Source organism: Colias croceus, chromosome 5 (assembly GCF_905220415.1).
Source record: "Colias croceus chromosome 5, ilColCroc2.1".
NCBI lineage: Eukaryota > Metazoa > Arthropoda > Insecta > Lepidoptera > Pieridae > Colias > Colias croceus.
The window spans coordinates 8,247,737-8,268,654 of record NC_059541.1 but is presented as its reverse complement, the minus strand read 5'-3'; the positions used below and the strand labels follow the sequence as shown (position 1 = coordinate 8,268,654).

At 32.4% G+C, this 20,918-nt stretch overlaps 1 protein-coding gene and 1 long non-coding RNA gene across 3 annotated transcripts in view; one reads left to right on the top strand and one right to left on the bottom strand.

The window, feature by feature from the left end:
• Positions 1-20,918, bottom strand: part of LOC123691903 (proton channel OtopLc) — a 47,619-nt gene that overhangs the window by 15,150 nt on the left and 11,551 nt on the right. The window contains exons 1-3 of one of the 2 annotated variants that reach the window (XM_045636490.1): positions 15,631-15,774; positions 7,784-8,026; positions 4,708-4,860 (exon numbers count right to left, since the gene is read on the bottom strand). In XM_045636490.1, coding sequence (XP_045492446.1) covers positions 4,708-4,860; positions 7,784-8,026; positions 15,631-15,683 — 449 coding nt within the window. In that variant the 5' untranslated portion in view covers positions 15,684-15,774. Of the gene's footprint in view, positions 1-4,707; positions 4,861-7,783; positions 8,027-15,630; positions 15,775-20,918 lie in introns of those variants that run through there. The other variant, XM_045636489.1, reaches the window with a different exon arrangement.
• LOC123691904 lies at positions 14,504-15,228 on the top strand. Its single transcript, XR_006751461.1, has 2 exons — positions 14,504-14,650; positions 14,823-15,228. It is a non-coding gene; the product is annotated as an uncharacterized LOC123691904 (long non-coding RNA).

Here is a 20,918-nt window from a genome sequence, read left to right as displayed (position 1 = left end):
GTCAAATTGATTTGCGCTTTTTAAAAGTTTGAAATGATTTTATATGTATTAGAATTTTTATTTTTATGGAAAACGAAAGTTGAATTATAAAATTAATTAATGTGATTTTAACTGTGATTTATTAAGTGTCATGAACATGAAACGCGCTAGTCTGTTTGAGTTTTTTGTTAAAAAAAATTTCAACCTCCTATACAAAATTAGCATCTCACTCGAAAATTTTGTATGGGAAGCCGAATTTTTTTTTTCATTTCCGCAATATGGTTTCTTTGGGAAAGTTGCTCAGAATGATTCCATGGTTAAAGTTTTCGGGAGGCTGTCCCTTACACCCTCACAAAATAGGTGAAAAATATTTTATCCTTATTTTTATACGATTGTGATAAATATTATAGAGCCGCTCTCATTTCATTACATTTTAAAAATATTTATAGAGAGAACTGTGATTTTTACCATTACCTATGTAGAATAATGTAGATGTTAAGTAATACTCTTTATAACTGCTGTGAATTTTTAGAACATATACAAAATAGATGTTCCTTATGTTTTTACAAAGTCCATCGTCATCCAATTTGACTGTGATTTTTTTACATGTAAGGTTGAAAATCTAAAACTGATTAAGAAATCAACATTTTAAATTAATTTATTGTTTAATTTTTTTGCTATCTGTACTTAAATTATCGATGTGACGAATTTACAATACTTGATATTAAATCGCGACGAATTAACTTTAAAAAAATAAAAGTGTGGCAAATTTACACATACTTTTTTAGGTGACGAATTAACTTTGTGGCAAATTTACAATAACCCGAGAGTCACACGTAACGGAGGGTTCTTAACTGAGACATGACGATTTAAAGACATGTGTCATGGTGTAGACCTTACAATGGAAGAAATATTTTATATTAATAATGTTTAAGCTAAGTTAGAAATGTATGTATTTTATGTGATTATTAAATACTAGCTTCGCTGGTGCGTAACCGTGCTTTATGTGTGATTTGATATTTTGTTTTATTTATCTTTCAATGTGAATTTTGTAATAATTTAGCTTTACATATTACTAGCTTTCTACCCACGGCTATTAATCCAGTCTGTAGGTATTTATGCTCTACAAAAGGTGGCGTAGAAAATGTTTTGAAACAATATTGTTTAGGTATGAAAGGTTAATAAAAATCCAAGTTTTCGACCTTGACGGACCCAGGCGCTAGCCGCCATCTTGAATTAAAGGTGCTAAAATTAGGTATATTTTAAATAACTTCTCAATTGTTTACTAAATCACAAAAGTGTCTATGAGGGGTTCAAAGAAGACAAAATTACCTACATTTTTTGCTTACATGATTATTCTGTAAGTCTTAAAAGTAAAAAGTTACAAGCGACGGAAATAATAATATTTACAGAAATCATATAATTTTAATTATGTTTAAAAATTGTACAGCTATCATGGTTGGAAACTAAAAATACAGACAATGAAACAGAAAATTTCAGCAACGATAATGAAGAAGCCACCATTAACCAGTCCGGGCCATCAAAAAGAATTAAAAAATGATAGCTGCACAATTTTTAAACAAAATTAAAATTATATGATTTCTGTAAATATTATTATTTCCGTCGCTTGTAACTTTTTACCTTTAAGACTTACAGAATAATCATGTATGCAAAAAATGTAGGTAATTTTGTCTTCTTTGAACCCCTCATAGAGACTTTTGTGATGTAGTAAACAATTGAGAAGTTATTTAAATTATACCTAATTTTAGCACCTTTAAGTGCCCTTACGCACTAGCGGTTAACCGCGGGGGCGGCTAACCGCGCGGTTGGCCGCTTTCCCATTTTAATATGCAACCGCTTTTATGATTAGTGCGTACAATCATAAGCGGTTGCATATTAAAATGGGAAAGCGGCTAACCGCGCGGTTAGCCGCCCCCGCGGTTAACCGCTAGTGCGTAAGGGCACTAATTCAAGATGGCGGCTAGCGCCTGGGTCCATCAAGGTCGAAAACTTGGATTTTTATTAACCTTTTATACCTAAACAATATTGTTTCAAAACATTTTCTACGCCACCTTTTGTAGAGCAGAGGCTTTTACACTTCCCCACAGACTGGACTATATGTGATGCATCATGCATGTGATGTCAATGATACGAACTAGAAATACATGACATTAAAATAAATATTGTTTAAAGACAAACTGTAATAAAGTCCATTGCTATAACCTGAACATTGAATAACAGTAGGTATAGAGTTTTAATCAAATCTTAATTTCGATTCATAACTTCCAAATGAGTGAATAAAACATCTATAAATAACAAACTCCAAATGAAACAGGTGTAAAACATGTTCGCCACAGATGACGCCAAGCGTCTTTACGTACCTACTACAGGAAATCAAATAAGTACAATAAATTATTTCAGAAAATACATGTAATATTCTGACAAAGGTTATATATCACTCTTGACCCTAAGAAGGGGAGTGTAACTGAAAGTTACATATTGTGCTATATGCGTTGGGTGGATGTTTTTTTATTCTTTCTCTTTTGTTATGACGTGCCTACTTTTCTTCATAATCGGTGAATACAGTGTTATGTTGAGAGGATGTGAAAACGTCTCGATAACATGGTTGTAGATTTACACATTTATATCTATACTAATATTATAAAGCTGAAGAGTTTGTTTGTTTGATTGTTTGTTTGTTTGTTTGATTTGAAAAATTCTTTCGGTGTTAGATAGCTCATTTATCGAGGAAGGCTATAGGCTATATCATCACGCTACGACCAACAGGAGAGAAGCCACGGGGGTGAAACCGCGCGGAGCGGCTAGTATATGATATATGGAAAGAGGGTGGGTGAAGAGACAAATTAAGTACCATCAATAAAATAAAACAATTGAATGTACGTCGGATAAGCAAAATACTAATAAAAACTTAACCCAAGAGATCATTTTCCTATTAGATATTATGGAGTCCTATTATATATTATGGAGAGCTTTCTTAGATAATATTATAGAGTCCTTAATTGAATATAAAAGATGACATAAAAACGAGCTTTTATATGACAAGCCACAACTATGCGACAACATCTTGGACAACATACAAAATTCCCTAAAAAATCGAAATAATACGAAAATATTTCTCGTAGTCACATATCTTATTATTCGCAATAAAAGGAAGATCCATATATAAATATGATAACAGTTTGAGTGAGCATAAAGTTTTATTAGGGTTCAGTTGAAGGCCCAAAGACACCGCGTCAGCTGAACCCAACGACCAAACGATATATCCTTTGAAAAGGATATAATATATTATGTTACCATAAAATAATCATGACAGATTAAAAACGTAAATGTGCTAATTTTTAAAGGTACATTTAACGATCAATATTGTGATAAAAGTAAATTTGAAATGTCACATAAATTTTAAGAAGTACTAGCGGTCCGCCCCGGCTTCGCCCGTGGTACATGTTTACGTTTTCTCTATATAAGATCCATCCCCGTACTTCAAGGAATATAATAATTATTTTTTATCGAAATCGGTTCAGCCGTTCTCGAGTTATGCGCTTACCAACACATTTTGCGATTCATTTTTATATATAAGACTAGCGGTCCACCCCGGCTTCGCCCGTGGTACATGTTTACGTTTTCTCTACATAAGAACTATCCTCGTACTTCAAGGAATATAATAAAAAAATAATTAACAAAATCGGTTCAGCCGTTCTCAAGTTATGCGCTTACCAACACATTTTGGGATTCATTTTTATATTATAAGATTATACGCCAGAACTGGGAGAGCATCACCTTTATTTCTGACCTCATTATATTTCCTCTTTATTATTAGAAAATACTATATGAATAAGCCGAAGGTTTTCATCGCTTTTTCTCTATAATATCTCTAAGTATTATTTTAAAGCATTTTATTTAATGTTGCATTGCGCGAACAAAAACATCCTTGATATTGATCAATATTCAATAATGCAAGTTCTAATGATATTCAGCTTCTCATTTTTATTTCAAATTTTAATCAATATCTGTAACTTGTATGTACAAAAACTTTAGAGCAGGATTCGACTTTACTGGCGAGTAGCCAAAATAAAGTTAGTCAAAAGCACAGACCGGGGATTTGCTAATAAATTATACACACTTTACCATACTTCGCTAAATCCAGTATTGATCACAACATGTAAGTACACGAAAAAGATATACGAAAAAGATGCAGTCACATTTTTCTCAAGTGTATGCATATTAATTTTTCTATTGCCTAATCTCAGTACCTTTTTTTTTTTTTTTTTTATTGTGCGATAGGGAAGCGCTTGACCACGATCTCGCCTGATGGTAAGCTGAGATGTGGCCTAAGATGGAGCGCGCTTCCCTAGAAGGTACCCGTTCACTCTTCGCTTGAAGACCCCCATATTGTACTCGTCGGGGAACACAGACTCAGGAAGCATGTTCCAGTCCCACCTAATATTGAAACTAAGTATTAAATGGAACGCAATAATTAATTTACAATTAATTATTGTTTATTGTATCAATTACTGTATTATTGAAACATTATCCACGAATATATGATTTTCTATTGTTATACTATTTAACACCACTTACCTATATTTAATATTTAATTTTACCACTGCCTCTACATTATTACCTTATAAATCGTAAACATATAAAAACCTGGATCTTAAAATACGCTACCTTTTTTATAGATTGTTTTATAAATTGTATCATACTCACGCGCTAATAATATGCATGCTCGGGATAGCAGTGTTTGGCCTGGAAGGTCGTCGTGCTGGCGGTAGCGGTGGTCGCGGCGAACTTCCATCTGAATGGCCATACAGTACGGGCTGAAGAGACAATGAGGTTCCTAGCGATGGTGGACTGGGTAACCTATGAAGAAATAATTAGGGTCTTTATTGTATGTAATAATAAGAATAGGTAACCAAAAGATTCTTTTTTTTTTTTTTTTTTTTTTTAAACATGAAATATAGAGTTACTTGCTGACTCTAGGTACAACGATTTTCTGAATCGCTACTAAAAGCAACTAAACAATCAAGAAGACCTCTGTTACTTAAAAATACTGCAATAAAACAGTTTTCATTTTCAAGTTCAAGCAGCTTTGCTCTTAGTTTTTGATTAATCACTATTCAGCACTCAAAAATTTTGAACAAAATTTCATGGATTTTGTCACTAAAACACTACTTTCATACTATATAAATTTAGTTACAATGTATACCTAATGGACTACAACTATTTAACCAACATTCAATGTTAACAAACAATATTCTAAACAGAAGATAGACTAAAAGTATAAGCCACTGTAAATGCTCCGCTATCCATCATATTCCTAAGACGACTCAGCGTATTTAAAGCCGACTAAATCCAAGAGCACAAAATTGCCCCGCATCAAATTAATACCAATAGCTCGACCACACTTGCTTCACTAAATCCTACATTGAATTTACGACATTCAGCACATAAATCTCATACAGAAACCGCTCTCCATTCAAGTGCCACTGGAGAAAGAAATTTATTTACTCCTTTATTACTCTCTCATAATTATAGGCGAAGCATTGTTAGCACTTAGCAGTACCGCCTTCTTAATTCCTTTACCTTAGATCTCTACCTCATATAATCCGTTAAATGAAAGATATTTCCTTTTACGGAACAATTTAATGAGATTTCGAAGATGTGTATTGAAATCTATTTTTTAATTAAATTTGATTACTTCGTTGGATACGGAGCACAGAAATTTACTTCTTGAGGATAAATATAAAATTGCTTTTCCGATAATGATTCCGTATTGAAGTCGTTTCAAGATGCCTTCAGATGGTATTTTTCATTAGATATAAATCCATGAGGTTACTAAGAATTTGCTTATTTCGCAAGTTCCTTTAAAGCTATATTGTATGTGGTAAGTAATAAGTTGACTTTTAATAAAATTTTATATATTATGTAAACGAATAACTAACAACAATGCAATAGACTTTTTCTCACAATAGATAGACTTTTTCTCATTTAATAAAAAAACACTACTAATTTAAATCTCATACTAAAATAGATTATAGAACTTGTCTATTTAGGTGAAAGTTTCATACGAATCTAGCTTTTCGAAGTGATACGGCTAGTACGTAATACGAGCCCGCATTTGACTTCCGTTTTGTTACAAACCTATTTGAACACAAAGGAAACTTTTCCCTTGTTAAATTAATAAAATTTGTGTATTACATAGACAAAATTGTTCTATTGTTCATTCTGGTTTGTATATTTCTAGAAGGTAATTTGATTTAAAAAATTACGTGAAAATATTTAATTTACTGTTTTACATGTGCTATGGCTCAGTATGGCCGAGGTGTGCAATAATATTATGCCTAACATTTTAAGCATGATTATAAATATTTATGTAAATCATCATTTCGATTTATCAGTATACACCATACGCAAAAAACATAGCCAATAAGCCAACAATTTACCATCGATTTATGAATCCATTTAAATAGCAACACGTACATAGCATAGTTATGAAACCTAGACCGTTCCTGTAATTTATAGTCCGCCATTTTCCATCCTGTCTGGATATTGTGGAAACCCGATACATTTCGATACTAATCTCATTGAGTATCATATTCTAATACTTGTTTGGCACTGCTTACTTTATGATCGTATAACGCCTTTGTCTACAGTTTTAAAATATTATAATAATATTATATTTTCACATTTTTTGTTCGATAATAGCGGGAAAAGCGAAGAGTAATTTATTTAACGTGTGCATTATAAATTGTATAGCTACATAGTTAGTTATCTGAGACTGAGAGCAGAAGTTTCTGTTTTTTTACTATATTGGGAGAATGAGATATATTACAATTAATTACGATGTACAGGTATATATTATATAGTATGAGTTACATAATAATTATTTTAGTTTAATTATTAATAGTGAAGTAGGTGTAGATTTCTTGGTAAAATGTTGTATGTTTCCAGAGAGAATAAGCAAGCGAAATGCAGTTTATGCAAAGTAACAGTCCTTTGTTATGGTTTTCCGCAGATCCTACAGTTGCACATCTTCAGTCCACAGTGTGCACTATACAACCAAAGTCAGCCGCAGTGCAGCGTATTTACTTGGAAATACTCGTAGTAAGTTATATTGTCGTTTGAATGAATGTAGGGTAAGAAATATGTCTATCGTCATTCCCGTAAACATATTTTTCTTAAACGGACTCTACATTTTAGTGTAAGTCGAATTATATTATACTTTTAGAGAAACAAAACAAAACATAACACAATAGAATGAGAAGCATAGGATAAACTCTTGTTAAATAGGTACAAAATGCTCTGTTAAAACGAGAGGAAATCATAACAAAGGTAGGTATTTAATCTAACTTCCGATGGAATAAAATTTCTGTGTTTCCACATTTGTTATACCTAGTTCAAGTTTCGGATACGTTTTCGCCTTTGGTTTGCGAGAGTTTAGCGGTAGACAAAACTTAGGTGTATAATTATATACCAGGGTCCAGGACCCATTAATTAAGGTATCGTATTATAATAATTTATGGCAGCGAAGTGTAAAACACAACATTTTCATGTTTTTATTTGTTGCAATATAAAATAAATAATGTAACTTATAATACGTCCTAGTTTTATAGTTTCACGTGAGTTAATATTGATTTAATCTGTTATTTATTTCTACGGACCATAGGATTGCTTGATCACGATCTCCCTTAGTAGCAATCGAAGCTGTGGTCTATAGACAGGTGCAAATACAATCACATACATATTTGTAGATTCGACACCTACATTATAGTGGTTAACAAACCTCAACGGCGACTCCATATGCACATGATGAGAGGAACACGAAGGGGCCGGCTGACACGGGTGCGCGGGTATCGGCGGGGGGCTGCTATGCCTGCTCAGGGTCTCCGGAGACACCAGCGCAGCCCCCGCGGACGCCGGGCTCGGGAGGGGCGGAGCGCTGCTGCCAGACATCTCGGAGTCGCCGAACGTGCCCCGAGACACGTGGGACCCGCCAGACATGTTGTTCGCGGGGATTGAGAAGCAACTGCAAGGGATATTCATTTGAGAATTGTGGTTAGAGTTAGTTAATTACCTATAAAATATAAACACATGAGCATCATATTGGGATACTTTAATTCGCAAACCCAATCGTCAATTAATTTAAAGTAAGTGAATAAGTATGAGTATTATATTGTAATCATCTACAAATTATGTAAAGTGAATCATCTGGGTGCCCTATTTTAATCTTCTCAGTCTTACTTTTATACATTTACGATATTCTGATTAGATAAGAGATAGAGTAGAGTAGTATTCTAATTACTAGAGATTTTGATTATTATAGTAGTCTTATTACAAGTCGGTATTCCAACTTGTATTTTTAATGATGTATAAAATTAAAGTTCATCAATATCTTGTCTAACAAATGCGTGAAATCGATCACCCTTAAAACTAAAACTTCTGAAGATTCTCATTAAAACGTTCAGGTATCCGTGTAATTAGAAATACTTCTCACATAAAATGAACTTTTGGAATCTTCGAACACTAACGTCAAAGGAAAAAGTTATTCCCGAATGGAATGTTTATTATTGGGTAAGTTTGAATCTACCTCTCGATACAATAACTATTACTATCAACTTATTCGAATTACAATAATAATATATACAATTTATTCACCAAAGTGTCTACAAAACAGAGCTCTACTTTTTTCACATTTGGCACAAAATAAAACTTCAAGATAAACGATCTATAACGTGCAATTACTAGTATAGAAAAGGTTTGTATAATAATTAATTGTAATATTTAAAACATATGAAAAACTATTCCAATGCTATATTCAAGAAACTACGTGCAAGGAACACGAAATAGGATATAAATTGAATAACCATCTTTATCTTAATTCCATTACTCAGATCAATATGGTTCAATGGATACCGAAATCCCTATAAAGTATGGGAGGGGGTCCACTTAAATGCCTCCTCATGCTTTATTATGCTGACTATTCAATTATTCTCATACGAACATTTTTCTGCTAGTAATTGATGGTGCTTCATATGTTTCGCCGTGATAACGAATTTACATAATATGCTGATATTGAATTGATAAAAAATTGTGACGTAATATCAATGTAAATCTTCTAGGTGTTTTCATAAACATTTGGCCATACTCGCGCCACACGCGCTTTGTATTTTTTTATCTAAATAAATAATTTGTATAGAAATACAATATCTACACAGACAATAGGAATGTCGAAAATAATATTTATAAGATACCTATCTTGTATATCGATACAAACACAATCAAAGCTCTTGAACAAATAAATGAATGCAGAAAAATTTTTACCATCCAAAAACTTGTTATTAAATAAATTTATTATTTTAGTAATCTAGATCCTACATTAACGAACTAAACGTTGTCCTAGTTCATTCCTGTCAAACGAGCAGCTTGTTTTAGATAAAATTAATTTTATAGCATTCTAAGGCATTGCAAATATATCTTCCAAATTATTATTCCGAAAATGAAGATGTTAAATTTCAAGTCATAAATCAAATATGAAGCATAGAACCATGGAGCCCTGTTTGAATGCGGCCTAAGCTATAATCTATTTTGAATGGAATGTAGGAACAATAGAAAATGACTTAGGTATGCTTAACGTTGAACTTTCTTAATCGGAAGTGATTATTCATTGTTTTCCGACTTATCATTTTGTAAAGGATTCCATAACTTGATTTAAGTGAGCTTAATGTTTTTGCAAAGTAAGTATGTAGGTATTAGCCTATTAAGTATTAGGTGTCACGATAATACGAGGGACTCTACGCTCTATTGATTTACTAAATTCCAAAGTACTTTTTTATGATAATATTGCAAAGCACAAACTTAATAAACATAAAACAAAATAAAAATAAAATAATTGAAACATCACGTTTCTTTCATCGATTTGTACAATGCAAAATTCTATAAAATTTTACAGTCATTTCAAAATTACAATGTTATTTCAATATAGAGTTTGTGTAAATGTGAATTGTCAAACACTTAACCCGCAAACAACGTAGTTTCCAGGTCAAAATATTCTATTTGCTAACATTTTGAGTAGAAGCATGCGCTATGGTACTTATACCCATGGAACAATTTTCCGCTCTAGTAACGTGATTAATTAGATTCCTGTTTCACTCTAAAAATATTTTATAAATTTCGCGTTTCATGAAAATAATTACAATAATCTGAAGAAAATTGTTTTGAATCTCCCGCTGTAATTATAAACTTTTATCATAATTTATAGTAAATTATTAATTAATAAATATGAATACAAACACAAGGTTATTCTCTCAATAAACACAAAAACCACAAACACACCACAAACATAATTTACATTGATTTTTTTTTAATATTTTATAAAATCTCCGCCAATTTAATTCTCTCTTTTCTTTAGTCTTTTTTTTTTCTTTATTCTAACGATTCGTCTTTCCGGCCAATACATTGCAGCCAATCGAAATTTTACTTTCGTCATATGAAAGTATACAGATAAAATAGTAAAAGTTGTGTTGAATTTTATGTTTTTTAACGAACTAGACGAAATTAAGAGGGACTGTGGTTGGTGAAATAAATACGGTCGTGCTTCATTAGCGTTCGTTAATTCAGCAGACCCTACGTAGGTAAAACTTAAAAGTGAACATTTTAAAATAAGTATATTTTTAAATTAATTCCTACATGTACTGGGTTTATAGCTTTCATATTTTATGTGTGTTTGATATTTTACCAAGTATATTCACATGTTGTGTTTCATAATGTTTAATTAGTGAAGAATTGAACATTTAATATGCAATGAAAATTAAAGTTGATTAAAACCGTGTTGACAATTTCAATTTCGAATATTTATGCTCAATATTATAAGTATCCAAGAACAATAAAAGAATCAGAGAAATATTCGGGGTAAGAAATTAAATTCACATAACTCATCATATTTTTTCTTCTCTACAAACCATAACTATAAAAACACATATAGGTAACTGCATGCCAATACTAAATCGATACAGAAGATCGTCAAGCGACGTGAATACCATTTCCGTATCCAATATGGCGGCGTCTGATATCCGTTCCCGTTCCCGCGTAAATGGTTTACCTGGATTACATGCTACGTTTATTTTAATCAACTAAACGGTACCGTAGTGATTATTAACATTATTAACCTGTCTACATCATCCGCTGGCATTTAATAGTTTCAATAATGGATAAAATCGATAATGACTTTTAAAACAATAGTTAACGGTTTTTATTGATATTCCCATGATTCCCATCCTACTCGTACTAATATTAGATATAAATGCGAAAGTTTGTGAGGATGGATGTGTGTATGTTTGTTACTCTTTCATGCAAATACTACTGAACCGATTACAATGAAATTTAGTTTACACATATATAGGGTATATTGGATTAACATATAGGATAGTTTTTATCCCGGAAATCCCACGGGAACGGGAACTATGCGGGTTTTCCTCAGAAAACGCGGGCATAGCCGCGGGCGGAAAGCTAGATTGAGAATGAGAAGCTGATTTATAATAATGTCAATAAAGTTGGGCCAAGATGTTTTTTTCCTCTAAATTTACGATTATACATATTTTATTTTGTCATTCCATTTAACCTGTAAGTTCCTTTTCCTATTTTACTATTATTGGTATCTTATTGAAAATCATGATGTAGTTAGTTATTGATTTTACCAACAGGGCCTGTTAACGACGTCTGTCAAAACACGGTTATTGATAAAATATTCAGTGACAATGTACCTACTAAATAATTTAAATTGAATATACTACGACGGCATGTTCTCAATACAAGGGTCTTTAATTTTAAACGTGAAGGATATTACAAGGCACTGCCACGTTTTTTACTTGGCAGCTGGCACCCCACTTGACAGAGAATTATGGCAAGGAAAGGAGGATTTTTCTTTATAAAGAACGAACTTTGTTTTTTTGTATGCAATATTAAAATATTAAGCTTCACTCTTCATGGTGATGGATAATCTCTTCATTATTTTATTCACCACAATGCCAAATTTAGGAATAAATGGCGATCTTTAATAATTTAAATTTAAATTAAAAAAAAATGCCTATCATACGTCAATTTTCACAAATCTTTCACACCAAACACATAACAAAGCGTCTTAGATACTGAAAATGTCGTGTAAAATCGATTTATGAAAGCAATACGAAACGGCAAGGAACTTTATCGGGAAGTAAATTTTATTTTTCGTGCATGGACTGAGGAGCAGAATGTAGGTATGAATCTCAAGCAATCGCATTCCAGTTGCAATAATTGAGCTAAGCCAATAAATCGACTCTAGGTTATATTTTATGTTACGTTAAATGGATCGTATACAAGAATTAACTCAAAGTTAAATTATTAATATCTACTGAGTTACTGACTCACTTAACGAATATTTCCTATCATCGGTTTTTAAACATATGTGCGACTGTAAATCTAAACTTGGCTAATTTGAAATTCTATCACTAAGCTATTTTAAAAAGTTGATGTAACTGATATATTTAAGTTGTTGTTTTTGTTAACGTTTTGGTACCATGAACGTATATAATAATCATTTATTCAACACCGCTTTGTTTTTCAGGCTTGGTTTATTTCCGAAATGTATTCTTGACAAATGGGAAGAGTTACGTGTTGTGACGCGACGCTCTGGAGACGCCAAGTCTGTTATATATGGTTAAGCTTATGTATTTAGTTCATAAATAAAACGGATTATTTTCTTATCTCTAACATAGTAGTGAAATAATCATATCAAGACAGATTTGTGTTACCCTCGTCACCTCAGACATGTCAAGTACAATATTCCAGTTGCCCTTAATAGAGTTATACATAGAGACAACCCTTTTATACTGTTGAAGAATATAGTATTAAAAATGGTTCAGCTGTAGGTATGTTCTGATAAAAACCAAATAGGTAACAATATTAAAGACAATTTTTTAAAAGGTAAAGTGGTAATTCATTACTTCTTTTCCAGTTTAAAAACGTGATGCATAGTGAGGATTTTAAAAGCAACTCCACATAAATCGTCATTTAGCATGGTTTTAAAGTATAAAAGTTCGTTATACATCGAGTTTTTCATCGCGCTCTGTGAAAGCTTTTAATGCGAACAAATAAATCCGCTCGCACGAAAAGCTGACGCTATCTAAAACCTTACTAATCTTTGTACCCCGTAACAAATACTACTGGATACATACTAGATATACATTTGGTATTATAGTCGTCTCGAAAGTAAAAGCAGAACTGCGCTGTGAGCGTGTTTCAAATCGGACTTTATTGCGTATGCTGTTAGGTTTGTATTTGAGGAGTGGAGCTTTTGCTTAGTTCGTTGCATGGTTAGTTAAAATAAGCGTAGGTTTCGTAGCGTTCCCTTTCGTTAGAGCTCGCCGGCCGCCCGCCTGGTGATCAATGGGCGTCTGTAGTAACTGGCTTTTTACGTTCAACGTAGTTATTGTACTTGAACGTTTCAGCGCTAGGGAAAAAATTCTGAAAGGGATTGAGTGCGATTTTACTCAGACTGGTTCAGCTAAAAGCGAGAGTAAATCACATTTTGATCGTTTTTCCGATCTTCGTAAGTAATTTAATTTTAGATTCCCTTTGTTCAAATATTTATTGTTCGGGTCTTTGAGCTTTTTCGGGAATTGATGGGAGCAAATTATAAAATTTATGGAATAGGCAATTCGACAGAATCAGTGTTACCTACATTTTCGATAAATAGAAATGTAAGTTTCTGTAGTTTCAATTGTCTAAAATATTTATTTCGAATAATAATAAAATAAAAAAGCATGCTCTGGTCCTTAATATTTTAAATAAGTATTTAAGTATAAAAATCGAGAACACAATGGACTAATTATTGTCCGTATTTACGGCGCAAAAAGGAACCACCCAGCAAACACGCACTTCTGAGATATCAAAGGATTTACAAAAACATTTGCAGCTCTGTTAGATGAAGTTAAACTATTATTGCTACTTTGTACATAGGTACTTACCTACAATTGCAAACATTATGATTTTTAAGATCCATATTAAGCTCATCTATAAAAGCTCTAGTTTAAAAATGTACCCTTTCCGATTACGTCGCTGCCCGACCCTACTTAAGAGTTAAGAGACATTTAAAATTTACCCAACAAAATGGGCTATGAATCTCGAATATAAACGACACATTGCCGAACATCTGTTATGGCGAACAAAATAGACCGTGTCGCCTTCTAATTTGGTGTCAGGTTGCGTGCAGTGTCCGCATTTCGGTGCATTTTAAATTTAATTGCATGCCACCCTTGTTAACAGGGATTCTTCACGTAAGCGGTCGATGACCCGGCTTTAAGGACGAGCCGTGTTTATAACATTGATACGTCCGGAAGTAGGGCGAGGGCATCGGCGAGGGACAGGAGTCAATGGTTTCATTTCTATGCTTTCCGTACACCTTGTAATTCGAAGTGAACTTAACAGGAACATAGAGTTTGGCTAACGAAAGATGAGACTGGCGTTTTATTTCGAAAATTTATATGGCAACACTTATAATTACGTAATTGTCAATAAAACCTGAGTTGTTGATGTGTCAAAGTGAAAATTATTTCCGCAATTTTAGTGATTTCTAATTGAAAACGAGACGAAAACATTGAAAAGCGACTTAAAAAAGGTTCTTTTTACTATGATTAGTAAATTTGAAAAGAAACAAGTTGAAAGAGATGTAGTTTTCAAGGAAAAACAAGAGTGTTTACGTGAAATATCTCAATGCATTGTTAAGTGTGACTTTGATATTTTGATACTATTCATTTTGATTGCATTGTTTAATATTTATTATTTTGCAGGTAACATGGATGATACCAATAGTCCAGTTATAAACTATTCAAGCAACAATAAAAAAAATTGAATGATCTGTTTCGTTCAAAATGTTTAAAGACACAAAATCAGTATCTTGACGAGATTTCTTCTATGACCGGACCATGATATTCGTGTTGAAGATAGCATAAAAAACGAGATGGAATAACTGCAGAAATGGAAGAGTTCATAATAAGAGTCAGAGAAAATGATAGTGATTCTTACTATTCACTCACGGTTGAATTTTTAGATTTAATATGATTATATTGATTAAACAAACTTTAATTGTATTTTTATTGTGTTTTTTCTTGCTTTCATTCGGTGTTCTTTTTTGTCTGTCTGTATCACTTAACTACTATATTACTGTATAAATCAATATTAAAAAGATGAAGAGTTTGTTGTTTTTTTTTTGCTCGTAAGAGAAAATAATAAATAAAAGTATTAAAACTATATTTCCAACTATAACCTAAGTTGCCATATGTTGATTTTTTTAATTTGCCGCCTTTTTCCAGTCTCATCTTTCGTTAGCCAGACAATAGTATCGCTTTTAAATCAAATCCTTACAGCGCAAGGGCTTACAGCTTACTTCCACTTCATAATGTCGAGATTTACTGCCACATTTGGTAAGTGTTTGTTTATTTTAATAAAATAACTTCCATATACCTTATAATTACTAAAAAAAGCTATCAATCAATATTCTTTTCATAAAAAAAAATTATAATTTTTGTCACCTATAAATCCAGAAAAAGCATAGATAAGGTTTACCTGTTATATAAAAATGTACGTATAAAAGAGTACCTTCTAACAACATCCACCTCATTTCCACTAGGCACCGACTCCGTAATCTTCATTATAACACTTAAGCACTTACTAAACTGGCATTATTTCAAACAGATTATGTTTTAAACAACTATTATGGGTGATGTTGCGCAGTCCGCTACAACCGCGCTCTCCATACTGAATTGTTCTTGATACGAACAGGGGATCATCAAATTAGATGATACCACTGCAGCAATTTTCTACTGCCATCATTGCAAACACGACGGCGAGACCGGACATAACCTCTCTAGCGAAATTGAACCACAAATAACACTATAAAGACATTCTTTGTGTTATGCTGTTTGCATGCGTTCTAAACGCTGCAATCTATTACTTTATTAACACATCAATCATTTATAATTAATTGTTTGATGTGAAACTATACCCACAGTCTCCTGGATCAATTCTTGAATTTAATATACAGGATTATTACTGATAATGATTATAAATACTGACTGAATGATAATCAGCATATTATTTTGCATAGCCAGTTAGCTGAGATATCCAAACTTCTATGTGAGAATCCAGCAACTCAAAACGATACTATTCTATGGCACATCCAATTCTTATTCCTCATACTATTTTAGGATTGCGACACATCCGTAGCTTATGCTCCTATTTGGATGGTGGTGGGCGCCAATGTATAACTAGAACATGACACGTCTTGTTTCCCATAAAAAGAATACAGTTCCTTTTTTAATTGTAAGGAAATTTCATTGTATTTCATAGTATGAACTAGAAATAGTTAAACAATGTTCTATGCAGCTTAATATAATATTTTAATAACACAGCCATTATAAATTATAATAATGGTAAGGGGCAACTAACCATGATGAGAGGACGTGGGGGTCTGGTGGAAGCAATGCGGATGTTGTCGATTTTGCAACGATGGAGATAGAGATTCGATTGTATGCGCTCTTTATGTATGATTACAAGGTTAAATATATGATAGAAGGTCAACCTAATATCAATTTTGGAACTTAAAGATCAATTGGAGATAACAATGCGCTTTTATTCTGAATATAAACTTAAATTTCAATTACAATGAAACCTACGAATATAGCTATAGGTAGTATGTATGTGTAGATGTGCAAACATTTGTTGCTCCGTCGTGCAAAAACTTCCGAACTTTTAGCCCTGTTTATCAAATTATAGGCTAAAGCTTGTACGGGTAGCGATAAACAAGGCTATTCAGTTGAATTTATGAATTTAACAAGTAAATTATGAACACAAAAGGACACGTTCACGTACAAAATCTCGGTTAGTCTTACAATTAAATTGGCACAATTGCAAATGATTTATCGCAACATTTGAACATAAGTGGGACCCCAAATGGCAGATCAACATAAGCCAGTTAGTGTCAATTTGGATTTATGGCCACGCCGCAGCTCACGTGGCCGGCAGTGATTTGTTTCAGTTAAGCTCCAATTACTGCGATTTTTCAATTGGAATATAGAAATCCGACGTTGCTATATTCAAACTTCCCTTGTAAGTATGCTATATTTGTAAAACCATTACACAATGTCGGTTCTCATCTAGGTATTTATCTTATCTTTAACCTGGTTCCTGCAGGTCTTTAATTCGTGATTTTATCAATTCAAACAACCACACAAGTTATCAAATTGTGTAGAGCCACTCTATGAACAATGTAGCGACTACATTATCTGAATCACATCTATATCAAAAACATGCTTTACACATAATATTCCTTTATGAAATGATATAAAATGTCGACCCAAAGCAACCCAAGAATGTTTATTAGCTATTTTACTTGATGTTTTATTAATTTCATACGTATACAATATTGTGGAGGTACATACGTAGTTATTATTATTATCACATTGTTTGTTTCAAGATCAAAAGGATAAGACTTATCCTTTTGATCTACTTAGTAATAAACGAATTCTGAAGTAATAAGCGAACAGAATTAAAACAAAATTAAATTAGTTAGAAACATCATAATATTAAGTATGTACCTAGATTGTAGGTCTTGAATGTTGCTTCACGATATCCACTAACACCAGACATCATAAATCATTTATATCTTATTTCTTCACATTTTAAAGTAAAAAGAACTTTTCGGTTTCATACGATATACTTAAGTATGCAGTACACTATTATTTCCAAAAAATCTTTAGAACTTTTCAGTGTATAAATATTTGTTTTGTCTTTGTTCTATAAATACAAAAAAAAGTCGCGGGAAAATAATCACATGCTACACCTTATTCGCATCATGCAAGTCGTGGATAAGTATACAGAAGTAGGTTACACTACATTAATTATTGCAAATAGCTGACCGACATGGCGCCAAACCGTCTACTGCTATTACTGTATTTAAGTGTGTGCGACGATCGACGATCGACGAAGACGATCCTAGTCATTTATGAGCTCTATGTTGTTAAATAGCACTTTTAAACAAAAATAAAACATCAAATATATTATGTTTGATCCATAGGTATACGTCAGTTCATCAATGCACTCTTTCGAATTCACTTGATAGATTAATTGTAAGAATATACCTATGTATGTAAGTTTTAACATAGGCACACAAATAATCTGTGTCATAGTTCAATTCACGAAAATTTAGCACTGAAATAATATCCTGCCATTCCCAGTAAACCTCTCGCTATAAATTCTTAATACAACTCCAAATGGCTCTTGAAAAATGCTATAAAATTCAATAAAATTCCCGACTAATAAATTGTCTTTTCATTTGCAGAGAGATGGAGTAAGGATGTTAAATGTTAATGTTTCGATTTCCTTGACGGCGCGACTGTTCATTACATAGGCAAATATTCCCTCTTCTTGTCTCTGTTTATTAGATTTGTTGTTTACGCGAGAATACATTGTATCCATAGTATGAAAACAAAGGCATTTAGAATTCAGAACAATATATTTTATTGCTTTGATTTCATGCGAAGTAGGTTGGTGAGAACGACAATATTGGACATTAGATATAAAATATTGGTCATAACTTAACTTTCTCACATAAATGTGGACCCTTACGTAAGTATTGTTAAAGAAAATTCTAATCTTTTTCGTTCAAATATTAGAATTAACAAAAAACAGTAATCATCATAGTTTCATGGCTGGTGGTTTCATCTATTGTTGAACTATCTTTAGTGATAGAGATTAGAAACTATCAGAAATTTCATACAAAACAAGCTACGTAATTTTCAGAACAATATAATGCAAACTAAACTATCTCTCACTTTAAAGCTGCGAACCTAGACATGCATAATATTGAATGCAATCTGACTGGACTATTGTTATGTCACGGCTGTACAAACAAAACAACGCCACCACGTGGTAAGAAGAATAGAATCGCTATAAGCTGCGTAGGCGACGTCGAGTGCCACGACATGTGTAGAGCTCTCCAGCTTACAATGCCCGTAAGTCTGCAAGTTGACACAAAAGAAACTTCAAATAGTCTAAGTTATGGGGGTTTCTTAATGCCATGGTAACCTTACCTTTTTATATTTAACTACAAAAATTATAGGTTATGTGGCACAAGTTAAAACTAAGAAAAATATAACATTTTTATTTTCATTGTTTTTCAAACACTCTACATGTGGTATTAATTTAACGCTAGCTAACCAAGCTAATAAATTATAAATTAATGAATAAACTATCGCACTTAAAAGATAAAAGGCACAATTCCCGAGAACAATCAATATTAAATTTCGGTCAAGTATTATCTCTATCTGCAAACTGCAGAATTGGGGACAGGACAGGACAAGAGAGAACGTTAAACTTTTTACATTTTTATTTCGCTGGACGTTAAAAAATACTGAACTTTTTCCAAAAGTTGGTGCTCTAGTTACGACGTTTTTTAATATTCCATTCAAAAAGTCAATGTCCACTCTCAAAAGTTTTTGTTTATAAGTATAGGCCAATTTATACAAAATAAAAGACTATTTTTATTTGTAAACCCAATTGTGCGAATTTTTCAGCTCTAATACGTATTACTTATGAACATACATACTTACTTACAATAAATAGGACATAAATAATATGAATAAAGCATTCATAAGTTACTATGAATTAGCGCCTGAGTAATAGACGAAAAAGATTTACTCGAAGCAGAATTTCTTGTCAGCTGCAAAAATCATTAGTACGTTCGAGCCATTACTGTTATCTACCCTACGTATTGCTTATTTTCTCACGTGATCTCGACATTCAACACACATCTGGCCTCCATTAATAAGGGAAGAGATAAATCTTAGATCTGACTCAATTCGGTAATGTAATGAGTAATTAGAGGTTATGAAATAAATATTTTAACTACCTACAACAACTTAAATACTAAATCGTAAATCTTCAAGAGATTTTATAGTTACTAACTAGACTTCATAACTGTAAAAAATAGAGCTTTTTCTAATCAATTTTCTTTATTTATTCGTTAGCGTGTCGTAAATAGTTTCAGCTAGGATTTAGCAACCGATTATAAATTACATTTATAAAGAATTAAGGGACAACGCAATTCCAAGCTCAGGTGTCCCTTAATTACATTCCTCTTCTCCGTCAGGTGTCTTGCAGCATCCTCGAGAACGTCGTAAAAAGTCATTTAAAAAAACATCCCGTCAGCCGGGTCATTAACCTGCATGTAACACAAACAAGACAAACACTACAAATTTCTTTAAGTTTATTTCGGTTCCAGTTCCACGAAATAAGGAAAACCAGATTAAAATTTAATTTGATGATCATTCAAGTAAAAGTTGCTTGATAGCCCGGTTATTGAAAACAATTTTGAAATGTCTAGTTGTTTTTGTGTTTAAGTAGAATGATGTATATATAATTCATACCGACCATTTTTGTGAAAAAAATAGTTTATTTGATGCAAAAAATTTACTAGACGTAAAGTTAATAAAAGGTCAAATTAAATTGAATTAAAATAACAAATGCTCTCAATTCCAAAATTTTGGAGTTTGATAAAATTAACTTAGGCTTATAAACTTGTGATACAGAACCAATAGAAAGATAAAATTACAAATTCAATTTTCAGTGTTCTCTAAAGACGATTTTAATTTTAATTTGATGGATAGAATAAATTTCTCTTACCAATCCATTTGTTTGTTCAACCACCGTAGCTTTAAGCATCTTATCTTTTTAACCGACTTCAAAAAAAGGAGGAGGTTATCAATTCGGCCGGTATATTTTTTTTTTTTTATGTATGTACACCGATTACTCCGAGGTTTCTGAACCGATTTACGTGATTCTGTTTTTGTTCGATGCGGGATGGTGTCGAATTGGTCCCATAAAAATTT